The sequence below is a fragment of the Porites lutea genome, chromosome 4, assembly GCF_958299795.1.
Source record: "Porites lutea chromosome 4, jaPorLute2.1, whole genome shotgun sequence".
NCBI classification, from domain to species: Eukaryota; Metazoa; Cnidaria; class Anthozoa; order Scleractinia; family Poritidae; genus Porites; species Porites lutea.
Genome location: NC_133204.1, coordinates 45,848,172 through 45,861,063, shown reverse-complemented (window position 1 = coordinate 45,861,063; position 12,892 = coordinate 45,848,172). Strand labels below are relative to the sequence as shown.

The 12,892-nt window shown below is 39.2% G+C and overlaps 1 protein-coding gene across 2 annotated transcripts in view; it reads right to left on the bottom strand.

Moving 5' to 3' along the window:
- LOC140933801 (xaa-Pro aminopeptidase 1-like) overlaps window positions 1–12,892 on the bottom strand; it is a 45,357-nt gene that overhangs the window by 18,818 nt on the left and 13,647 nt on the right. For both annotated transcript variants that reach the window (XM_073383454.1, XM_073383453.1), the window contains exons 14-22: window positions 12,587–12,696; window positions 11,933–12,010; window positions 11,029–11,100; window positions 10,269–10,329; window positions 9,409–9,478; window positions 8,485–8,589; window positions 7,249–7,320; window positions 6,091–6,167; window positions 5,930–5,977 (exon numbers count right to left, since the gene is read on the bottom strand). In XM_073383454.1, the coding sequence (XP_073239555.1) occupies window positions 5,930–5,977; window positions 6,091–6,167; window positions 7,249–7,320; window positions 8,485–8,589; window positions 9,409–9,478; window positions 10,269–10,329; window positions 11,029–11,100; window positions 11,933–12,010; window positions 12,587–12,696 (693 nt within the window). The remainder of the gene's footprint in view (window positions 1–5,929; window positions 5,978–6,090; window positions 6,168–7,248; window positions 7,321–8,484; window positions 8,590–9,408; window positions 9,479–10,268; window positions 10,330–11,028; window positions 11,101–11,932; window positions 12,011–12,586; window positions 12,697–12,892) is intronic.

Genomic DNA, 12,892 nt, shown 5'->3' with positions numbered 1-12,892 from the left:
CCAGGAAGATCTACTTAACCTAACTAGATGGGCTTCTGATTAGCAGATGGACTTAAACGTAACTAAGTGCTATCTACTTTGTACTACAAAGAAAGGGAAACCCTCCAACTTCACATATACTGCAAATTCTGAGGCATAAACAAAAGTCCCTGAATGCAACTATCTGGAAGTTACGTGCACCTAAACGCTTCGCTGGGGTGCTCACTGCTCTAAGATAGCTGCAATGGCAAACAGGGAGTAACTAATAATCGTGGGTCGTGGGTCGTGGGTACAAAGTCGTGGGTCGTGGGTGCAAAGTCGGTTGTCCCCCTAGTTTCGTGAGGTTTTGAGGGGCAATCCTTTCTAGTGAGTAATATTGAATTAAAAAAAAAGGTCCGATGATTGAGAACAATACAACGCCCCCAGTTCTACACCAAAAGTCCAATTCTGAAACGAGTAGCAACGATATTAACAACAATGAAATTTATTACCCGAAAGTACGTCTACTTCGAAAATTACATTTTTGTCGTTCCTGTTATATGTTACGTTAAACACTCTTTAAAATCGCTTTTTACGTAGATCGAAAGTACTTCTTCAAACGTTACATCACTGGATTCAATTAGATTTTTTAAGTGTAGTTGAGTGGTAATTTTCGAAGTAGCCGTTACTTTCGGGTAATAAATTTCATTGATTGTTGCTAATATCGTTGTTACTCGTTTCAGAATTGGACTTTTGGTGTAGAACTGGGGGCGTTGTATTGTCCTCAATCATGGCAACATTTTATTTATTTAATATTACTCACTCGAAAGGATTGTCCCTCAATACCTCACGGAACTAGGGGGACAACCGACTTTGCACCCACGCCCCACGACTTTGCACCCACGACCCACGACCTGGTACTCACGACCCACGTCTTTTTGTACCTAGGACCCACAACTATTACGGTGTAGTTACTCCCAAGCAAATAAGTCCCTTGATCTTATTAGAAGATCACGGAAACCATGCAGCGTAGAAGTTAAAGAGAGAGCTCATATAACACTGGTTAGACCTACGCTTGAAAATGCATCCTTCGTAGAATCCTTACACTGACACTGACACTGACATAAAGCGCCTTGAGCAAGTTCAGAAGGATGCGGCTCGCTTTGTATGGCAACGACTATAACAATGCAACAAGTACTTCTAGCCTTGTTAAGTCCTTAGGCTGGGATACTCTCGAACACAGGCGTTTGTTCAACCAATCAGTGCTTTTTTTTATAAATTTCATTATAACTTAGTAAATTGTCAAATTCCTAGTCCAGTTAAATCTACCGACAAAATCATTTTTACTAGATCTCACCAACTTACCTATTGCCAATTACTGACAAATGTTTCAGTTTTCAAGTATTCATTTTTTTCCAAGGGTTATTAGAGTCTGGAATCTTCTCCCTTATGGAGAGTTACGTCATCTTCTACATTAAGCTGTTTAGGCAGTCTGCTTTGCCTGCCATTAGATCACTTAAGGTGCCTTCACATCTGCACAGGCTGTAACCGCTGACCGGTACCCTCCCAGCATCAGAGGAATCTCTATCTTTTTTGGGGGGAGTATTTATTTTAAGTTCTAAGTTCTAAGTTCTTAAATCCTCAAAAAACGTCGCTCACTTGGTTTTTCTTCTGAGCTCCTAGTCGCAAAGAAAACAGTGATAAATTTCTCCAGGGCAAATTTGTCGCTCGATCTTTTGACTATTCTTCAAAACGACAACTATTATTTTCTTCAACTTCCACTTTTCATTTGTACATTTCATCAGTGCATTCCCCTCCCTTAAAAAAAAAAAAGAGTAATAATAATAATAATCGGGGAGAGAGTCTCTCTTTCCCCTTTTTTTGTAGGGAAGGGGGCGTCTGTACACAGGCTACTTTCCTCTAGCTTCGTTATTCAGCTTAGTGTAATTCCGTAACAGTGGCTTACACAAATAAGATTTCATAGGAAGGCAAAACCGCAAAAATGGCATCTCACAAGGATAGTAATCAATCTTTTTGTGAACTGGAAAGTCGAACATTTTTTAACTACAACAAACAACAACAACAACAACAACAACAAACAGACATGGAAGTTGAGATTGCCGCTCAGTGCAACTGAATGTATAACGGTTACGAACCTTGTATGTCATTCAATAACAAAAATGCCTTTAGTTTGCAAATGAAATATCATTTAGGCAAACAACATCGCAGGCAGTTTTTGAAAACGCGTTGTTACAGAATTCATTGCAACTTTACGCGCAACATCACATCTACGCGACCACAACAGTTACGTTATTGTTATGGTCTTAACAATGGTTTCAAAACTGTCATTGACCAATACCCAATACTCCATTTTTCTACTTTTTTTTCTAACAGATGGAAAGTTCAAACTTGTTCAATCTGCCAAGCAACAAGCTATCCACTGAAACTACCAACAACACTGCAGACATGCCTGACAAAGTTTACACAAACTTGCCAAGAGGTTTTTACATAAACATTGGTCTATTTGCACTGTTTGTGATTGTTGGTCTCGTAGGACTACTGGGAAATAGTCTTATTCATTACTTCGTTTCAAAGAAAAAGTCATTTCCATTATTACAGTCAACTCGTTTCGTTAGAAACTTTAATATTTACATCAGGAGTTTAACACTGTCATATATACTTTCTAGTTTGGTTTTACCTTTGTTGTTAACTGTACAATTGTTTGATATATTTCACAATGACTGGCCTTGTAGAATAGTTCGATACATTGGCATGTTGTTTCCCACTATAACAATGAATAATTTAATTGTCGTAAGTATAGAGAAATTCTCGTCAACCCGTGATGTTCCCAAATCATTCAGCGTTACCACTGTTCGTAAATTAGTTTATGGTGCATGGATCATAGGTTGTCTTTCTTTATCGGCTCCCGCAGCAACAGTGAGCGGTGTAAGATCCAATATTAATGCTACACATTACACAGTGGTTTGTAAAATCGATAACAGTTATCTAACTTACAGAGTAATCGAGCAAGGTTTTGGATTGATACAGTTCTTTATACCAAGCATACTTTTGCTTTGTATCAACCTCATCATAGTCAGAAGAGTATGGAAAAGGCAAAGTAGAAGAATTAACATACAACGAGACAACGTCATTAGGGCGGAAATGAGATCGTCTCAAATCAGAGGAACATATCTTCTCATTTTCTTTGCTGTTGCTTCCATTGTTCCTTATTTATTTTTAAACTGTTTTTCAACCTACTTGAAGTTTGCTAAACATTCACTCAGTGAACTTGAGGTAGATTTTATAAAAAGCTATCTTGGTGGAGTACTGTTCCTTTTGACCAGCGTGATAAATGTTCTCATGTACCTAGCTCAGATGAAAGATTTTCGAGTTTTTTTAAAGAACACTTTTTGTGGTAAAGGCAATGCTAACGCTCATTCTCAGTAATCCCAAGACACTTGTTATCAAATGTCTCCGGGAAACGAGCAATTATTGATGCGGTTGTTCGGTCGGAATGGAGATTGCATAAAAGAAGGACTTCAATTTGAGTAAAACGTTTGTAATTTACTGATAGATCAGAACAGCTAATAAACTGAGAGAAAAAAGAAGAAGGTACTGCGAGATGGCGTTGTTACATTTCGCGCGGTGAACGCATCATAAAAGCACAGATAAATCAAGAAAAATTCGTTTGCTCTTCTTCTTGAAAATAGTTTTCTAATGTGATAAGGGTAATGATCGCGGTGGCAAGACAGAATGGCTTAATAATGAAGGCGTTCAGAATAAAATTTTCCGCCTTATAGAGTCGAATATTTTGATTACATCTTTTGCCTCATCAAGACATGCTTATTATTCTCTGATTACACTCTCATGAAATAACATCTCTGTATGTTGAAAGAGCAAAGAAATATTAGCAATTACTGAATTTGATCAATGATATACCAGATACTTTCAGAGAAATTCTCTTTGAAAAAAAATCGAAATTTTTCAAAGAATGTATGGCTCATTAACTTTTCTGTCACCCATCAATTTTGCAGTTTTTGAAGGCTGCTATTTCCTTAGAAACTAGAGACCTTAAGATTGAGGTTTTTCGGTATTTCCCGCCAACAGCGAACGTCAACAAGACACGTGACCAGCGCCTTCCGTCGGGTTTGCGGTTTGAGGTTCACGTTTGTACGGCTAGACCATAGTTAATTGAGTGGAATGGTTATGAAACCTGTCAGACTCCTTTGTTATATGTTTTTGTGGACCTGAAAGTGCACAACGTTCAAAAGAATTCCTATCATTTTGATTGTATTGACCAATAAAAACGTTGCATTAATTTATTCCGTAACAATTTGCCAACAGAAAACAAAGGATTGTGCACTTTCAGGGTGCTTCCAACATAAACTGCAGCACTGTTGTTTTTATCATTGATGTTTGCCGCTTTTCATAACCAGTCTCCTCTAATAACTATGGCTAGACCACGCTCCAGGCCCTAACACATCACAATCTTACGTTTGAGAAGAAATACGACTTTTTATAACTCTTTTGCTTACTGATTATCGAATTCTATTTCAAAAAAGGTAATTTTGAAGACAATTTCTCAGCTAAAATAGAAGTAAGTGGATGAATGAAAACAAACATGGCAGCCGCGACTTACTACCCGAGAATCTTTAAGTCCCAAATATGGGCAGACTGGTAACGTGAAACCGTTAACCACAAACCGCAGTTTGTCGTTTGCAGTAAAATGATCAAACCTCGATCTCAAGGTCTCTATTGATTGCAGAGACCTGAAAACTGCGCAAACTGCTCAAGATAAGGGGCTCTTTCAGTTTTTTTCAGCCCTCACAGTCAACTTGTACCATTTAAAAGGCCCGTTGACAAAACAGAAGCTGTGTAATTAAAGTTAAGTGATGGATCGATTGTTGTTTAATCATTATTTAGGAGAAGACAAAATGTAATCAATAAAATATTTCATCGACGTATTTCACTGGACCTGTTGTGTTATTATATTAAGTCGACTAAATCCCCTGAGAAAATGACGAACAAGCGTTCTTGTTCTTCCTTACCCGGTTTCGTACCCCGACGAACAAAAAAAAAATCACGTTTTTCGAGGGTTAAAACGAGGGGAAGCTAGACCAATGAATGTGCTTTTTTCGCTGTTTTTATTAGGACACTGTGTCGAATTTCATCAAGCAAATAAAAAAATCGGTTATATACTCCTAAACAGATAGAAAATTTAGATCAAAGTGCACGAACTGAAAACCGTGGTGTGGCCTTTAAAATCAAACCTCTTTGGTAGTCATTTTGCATGGTACTAATCGTATCCCCAATATTTTACAAAACGAGACTTTCTTTTTCTTCCCACAAAAGCGCGTTTTCCGATCACAAGAGAGCGTATTACGTGCCATGAGTCAAAACAATCAATCTCTCTTGGCCGAGAAAAGCTCACCAACACCATGATCAAGGCGTGCACCTGGAAACGATGGTATGTTTACATGCCAGTCGCGCCTAGCCTGCGCCACAGACGAAACTAAACTCTGGTTAAGTCTGTCTGCGAAACACTGAGTGCCAAAATCCTTGTTCTGGGCCCTCTCCTGTGCACCAGGATTTAAGTACGCGCCATGATTGGCCTGCATGTTAAAAAACCATTGTCGATTTGCCAATCATTTTGAAGGGAAATTCTGAACGCACTTCCGGTAATTCGTTGAGTCCGTTGGGGGCCCAGAACAGGATATTGGCGCTGCTTCGCAGACGTTACTAACTGAGGTTAAATTACGTCTGTGACGCAGGCAAGTGGCGCCAAGTAAATATTTCTCGCAGTCGCATTTATAACTTATTTATTTTTGAGTTGGGAGGTTAACAAAACACTTAATGACTTTTTCCCTTGGGGCCAGTCATTGAATGCTTATTATTAATTTCGGTTTTTGTAAGTGAGAGGTTGAAGCTGCCGGACCTTCGTCATAAACGGTAAACTGATGAACATGCTTACCAGCGTAACAGGTTCAAAGCCTAGATATCCTCTGTTCTTAAAGTTGTTCTGTTCAAAGAAAAACAGGAGTGACTTGAAATAAATAGATATATAAATAAATAAATAAATAATAAATGATAAAAAATATCTAAAGAGAAACGTCAATAATCATCGGTCATTACCTCTAGCACCACAGGTTTTACAAGCAACACATTTTCAATGCGGATTCCAAAAGAACCATCTTCATAGAAGCCAGGTTCTACGGAGAAAAACAACCATTAGTTTGTGGTTTTGTGTTTTTAATTCAATAGTATCTTATACTAGTTATAAAGGACGCTTGAGAAAACATCCAAAAAACCAACCTTCTTTGAAAAACTTTCGAAACAAAAAAGCGGCTGGGAAAAACCTTTCATGAGATCCTGCACTGCAGGTGAAGCCGTTTTTGTCTCGTCACGTAACGCGATGCTTGACGAGACAAAATAGGCTTCATGGGAGACTAGTCAAGTCTTGGAGTGTAGCAATTTAGAAAGGTCGGTCGTTTGTCTTTATTTCGTTGGCTGCATGTTGACGTCGTTAAATTAGTTACAACAACAAAGACCGCCATTTCGTGTTATCGGTAAGCGGTCAGTATGGTGGCGCAAGCGCAGCCAGCCTTGCTTACATCAGCTCCATGTGTTTGGTACCGCGTTTTCTTGGCGGCCACTGGCTTTCGTTTAGCCTGTAGATCATGTTTTTACCTCCTTCCCTATTTCTCTTTATTTTCCCGAATGATTTGTCAGTTTGACGGTTGCCTTGTTTCGTTTGGCTTGGGCGCTCATGGCTGGGTGGCGAGGATTTTTTAGCCATGGTCATCTAACACTGTCTAGGGGATACGGATAGCTATACCGAGAGTGGACATCCCTGAATATCCCAAGCACCCAGCCTCCACTAAGCGATTTGATACGAACGGCCTGTTATGAGTTCTCCTACTTTAAAACAATACGTTCAGATTTCTTCTGATAATGTGATGAGGCGAAACACTCGTTAACTAAAAGAGATGTTGATCATCTCGTTTATTTCCAACGGCACACGCAAATTTGTACCACGTGATCAAGTTTCCCCTTAATTGTCGTTTAATACGGTTCATTACTTCTACACATAATTTAGTAGTTTCACGCAATTTTGTATCCAAAAGGACTGTTTTGAGCTGCTTTTATCTGCTTATTTCCATTTTGAGAAATTCTAAACTTGAATCTGACGTTTGCCGTTTGCCGTATACGTGAAGCTTAAACACTCTAACGTTAGCAGAATACGCTTGGTGGAAGTAAGAAAAATCTACCATATCAAGGCTTGTGACTCACCATCAGTGACCATCATGCCAGCCTCTAAAGGTGCCTCATTCTCAGTGGTCCGGCTACCTATCCTCTGAGGACCTATCACGATAATATATATAATGAAAAGAATCGCATAAACCTTGACTGAGGTAGATTCTTGAAGCCCATCCTGTAGAAGTGAATCTTCACGCAACTAACAGATAACGTCATTTCTTTTTGCCAACCACTGTAACTATGAAGTCCAAGTGCTGTTTAAACCCGAAGCGTGAAACTCCCGTTCTTAGGCTATAGGTACTTCCATTATGCCAAAATTTGCGGAAATTTCCGTTCAAACGCAATTGGAACGGTTCGATCCTGGTGGAAACATTCCGGTCAAAGTGGTCCACCTCCACAGGTGGTCCTCTTTGACCGGTCGGTCCGGTCCGACCGAAACTTCCCGTTCCATTTCCAAAAATTCTCGTTTCCAGTCCTACGTTGCTAACCCGTAGTCAAACTTTCGGTAGAAATGTAAATGGATCGCTTGATTCGATTGAAAACTCTATTTCAACTGAAAAATGTCGTTCCATTTTCTCTTGATAATTCCACTGGTTTCTAACTGGTTGGTTTGGCAAAATGGAAAGCACCCTATGTAACGGCGTTTTCACAGATCAGTTTATTTTTAGCCTCATTTTTTAACATTTTCCCCGCGAAATTAGGGAAGTACCACTTCGTATGTGTGCGCATCTGTACATATAGTATGAAAAAAGAAAAAAGGAAAAGTAAATATCATCAGAATATCACAGATACTATTTTCTTGTCTTTAGCAACTGCTGACTGATTTGTAACACTTATTTGATAGTCAAAATTCGTGAGAAGATTGATCTAAAAATAAAGTGGTCCTTGAAAACGCCGTTGGGTGGACAGAGGGCTCCTGGTACAGAACATGTAATTGCTACAAATAAGATGTATATTCGGGATCTCCGCGGTAAGGAAGGTGACTATTAGCCAGTTGAATGAGAGATAAGGCATCCTGCTCTGTTGAATTCTCCCATGTCACGTGATAGTACTTAAAGAAGTAAGCTCTTATGATATTGCTCATATAACACAATTTCCTTAAAGGATACAGGATTTTAAACATAGGGAATATCGTGTGATTTGTAACGGGTAGTTGGCTGATGAAAAGCGAATGAGGTTCATTTGACATTTAAGTCAAGAGTTTTACGAAAATAATATCTAAGTAGCACAAATGTCCTAGTCCCTAAAGGACGCACGGACGTCGCTTACCCTCGTGTACGTTTAAAAATGAGCCAATTCCATGTCCCGTTCCATGCAAAAAATCCAGTCCCACATCCCACAACGCCATGCGGGCTAGAGCGTCCAGTCTGTGTCCTACAAAAAACACCCGTTGTTAGAAGTCGAGTGTTTCGTTGAGTAATAAGCTAATTAAACTGCGAAATAGCTTTCTATAAATGCTCTTCCCCACACTGCCTAAAATTACGTTTCATGTTAGTCAAACTTGTTTGTCTCGTGCTTGGAATGAAGTTGTAGACACACGGCATTTTTGAGAAAAAGGAAAGCAGCTCAAAAATGTGAAGAACAGGAAATATATAAAATGTTTTCCCCTACGTTCGTTGTTGTTACAGAGGTCTGCATTATTCCACGTAAAAGTGAAGTTTATAAGCATCAAGTCATGTGTTTGCGGAAGAATGCCTATCTCTTAAGGAGAGGTTCGATAAAACATATTTAAAAACGTTCAACATTAAAGAACAACTCTGTCCTTTCGTCTTTACCTTTCGCTTTCTCTCCTCTCAGCTTCTTTCGTTTTCCTTCCCCCGTTTTTTCCTTTTGCTAGGCAGTAACTAAGCCTCATTTCGCTGCGAGATGTTTTTGCGAAAATTCCGAGGATCCTGAAATTACTTTGAGGGCAGTTAGACGACGTGGAAAAAGATCTTTATTAGAATTTTCGTGTCAAAGTTATATCTTATTTTTGCGTTTCATTTTTTTTCTTTAGCCTGTTTAATTGAACCGCGCTTGTTTGCCTAAAAAGGTTAAAATTTGTGAAGTCACAAGTATCACAAGGGATACGAATCCACAGGGCAAGTTAGGCGCGCTTGAGGTGTGAATGTATTACACACCCACAATAACTAAGGTACCATTAAATTGGTACAAGTTTGTTACTTCTACGCGTTACAGGACAAATTGACAAACCTGTAGTCTTGTTGGGGAAGACAGCTCTTGCCAGTGCAATATGGCCTTTTAACACACGCGTAAAACATTCCTATAAAAGTAAGAAGAAATCTACCAATGTAAGGGCTTCCAAATATAGAAAATGTTTTGCGACTTCGTGAAGCTGAATACAGAAAACAATTCTCGCCCTGTCAATGGAAAGAAATTGGAGCAACGAATGAAAATTTACTCTTTATCTCTAAGTTTGCCGACTTCTCTAAGAAAAGACTTTTAACTTCAATTTTTAGAGTTAATTGGTCGGAGTGTGCGAGCAGGGGAACCCGATAGTCGGGCAAAGTTTCCAAGGATAGTTTTGTCAAAAGCTACTTAAACGTTAGGGGAGCAAAAAGTTGGTTACAGGATTTCAGCTACTATTTAGGTTTAACAAGTAAACCCTGCGATGCAATTCGTGGTATTTAAGACAGGGTTACCTGCTTTCTAAAGTTATTTTTAAGGTGCCTCGATGGGGTTTTTCAGGATGAGTATCTCTCAAGTTTGAGCTTAAACTACGTCGCCATTAACAAAGATTTGGAAAAATCACCAGTGGCCACCACAGCTGTATTAGATAATGATGAAAATTTGTTTTGATCAGGGTTACCATGACATCGGAGTTGTTATAGCAACGAGATAACGCCATTAACAATTTTACTGGCAGCCGTATTTCTCGGCACTGGAAGCTCTTATTCCAAAATCGTCCACGGCAGCTTTTTAATCGCTTCGCTTCGAAGCTCCGCGCCTTGCAAAACCGAATTTGAAAAAAACCCCGACTGTTTTGCAGTCTAATCGACGTATTACACCGCACTCTTGAAAGTAAAGCATCACGTGACCCATGTTCTACTTACCCGTTCCCACTTTGTGGGAGCTCCGAAATGCCAAGTTCGGGTCACATCAGTTGTTCCATCTCTAGAACGCAAATGAAAACATTAAAAAGTCCGATAAGGTAAAAAGAATGAAGTCGTGCACAGACTTGATCTTAGCCTACGTAACTGACGGTTTTGGTCAGCGCGCAAAAGAGCGGCAACGCTGCGTAAGCAGGCACCGTGTAGGCCCATTCCACAAGTGGCTACGCCATTCGCTCGCTTTCCCCTCCTTCTAAAACCCCTTGTTGAAAATGACCATACTCTTTATTTCGACTTTTAGATAATTTTTCCATACAAGACCTTTTGCTAATAACTCGAGGTCCTTTCCGAGATATACAGACGACACAAAACCGATCCGAACTAGAGAATGAACGCCTGATGCGATTACTTCCCATGATCTCTCTAACGTCTATTTACATCACATGTTCACAAATTATCACCTAATCCTATCTCGTTTACAACACCCCTCCCGGACAAAGCCGACAGCTACACAGGAGTAGTATAGTAGGGACCGAAGTATCCGAGTGTTTTAAAATGGCATCTCATTAGTTCAGTTGAAGTGGAATACATGAACCCTTTCCTTTCCCTTGTAATCTTAATCTCAAACTCTCTCTTTCAGATAATATCAGTTAACAACCCTTATCTGGAAAGGTAAAACAAGTAAGGAATTCTATACTAAGTTCAAGTTATTCTTTAAACCCAATGTGAATGAATAGAACTGAAAGATAAACGGCTGACTTACTTAAACTGTGCTCCAGAATCACATAAGTATAGCTCTTCATTGGATATAACACGGTCAGTATCTTCAGCTGGTCTGTAAACAAGCACACAAAATGTATTACTTGTCCTGCGTTCCTGAACACTTATGGTCGATTATCTAAGCGAAGTCTAACTTAGACCGCAGTTTAAGAAATCTTTGGACCTCCAGATCTCTTCCTTGGTGGGTTAATTTAAGAAAATGAATACTTTTCTCGTCTAAACTATATGCTTTAATGTAACTGTTCACGGCAATGATGTTTACTATAGAGCGTTGGACAAACTGAAAATAACTTAGAATGCGATTTTGTTAAAAACTAGTTAAATTCCGTTTAAATAACCGGCCCGTGGTCTGTATGTTAATTATAGTCAAGTCTTCATTTTACCCCAGGCTCCAGATTTACGAAGACTTCCTACGTTAAGATTCGTTAAGATATCTCCTAAGAATTGTTTTTTAACATCGGCACACTGTATTGACACCATACTGCAGGAAATACATATCAGCTTAAGATGGGTTCGCAAAGCTGGGACCTGGTCTCAAACTTCCAAAGTATCCACATCTCTTATGTTAGACCGCAAAACAGCTCCTTGTTTTCCTAAAAATTGGTTTACCGAGGAGCCCGTGACATTCTCGAGCGAATCTTGCGAGCCTCACATGCCCATATGGGGCGAGAGAAAAAAATTTCGCGGGGATGCCCGTATCACTGTGGTTTTTGGGAATGGGGATGCCCGAAACGCGAAGATGCCCATATGACTGTGACACCGCTCCTGCGCTCTTGACCAACACAAAAATACGGACTGAATTGCAGTCCACTTCTATTCTTGATTTTTTAACCAAGACAGGCAACATAACAAGGACCACAATTTTGTTTGTACGCTAATATCAATACCTGTAATGAATGACCGCTCCGTTAGGACCCACTGCTGAAATTGTCTCAAAGCTGAGGCTCATAAAGTTCTCTTGCTCTCTGAAATAAAGAAAATGAAACGAACATCTTTTTTTTAAATTTTGCATCTTAAAAAATTCTGGATGTTACTAAGTGGGGAACGAAGAGCGAGGAACAAGCAAAGAAGAGAGAGAACAAAGAATGGGTAATAAGTGTACTGATAGAACTAGGGATTAAGGTTGGGTTTTTCCCCATTTTTCATTTTTCCAGTTCCCTGTAGCCGACGCCAGGCGCAGGAAATTAAACGTGTTGGAATAACACGTGACTTCCTTAAAGACCTTGGAAATTGGCGCGCGATTTATCAACCAATTACAAATTTACTGATTTCTGACAATCAAATAATCAAGGGGGAAAATAAAAATCGGTTAACAAATCGGACAATGCCGACCGATTAAACAGATAATAAGTTAGATAGATGCTACACTGTTCACCGAAGAAATTATAAAACAGAAGTATTAAAACAAGGGAAGTAAATTTTATTTACATAATGTGATGTCATCCGCATTGTGTTTTTTTTCGATCAAAATGATAACTTAGTAGTCGTCAGTCTCATTCACAGGTTATATTGTAAGACTGAAATATTATTTAATTTACCACCTTCGCAGTTCTTCAAGTTTAGCTGCACCAGTGATTTCAGTAAGCTCATCTTTCGGAACCTCTTGCTCCAACCAGGAGAAGTACTCACACAAAGCTACAGCATCGCGTATCTGAATTGAAATTAAAAACAATTTCTTTATCAGGAACAGGCCATGAGTAAATTGGTACAAGGACTATAGGCGAATCTTTGCTAACGTTTGCTCATTGGCATACGACTTAACCTTGTATGCGGAAATTACATTCAAAAGTAGAAAGAGTTTGTAAAATTGAACAATTTGTGCAATTTTCAGCTCTTCCAAGCAATAA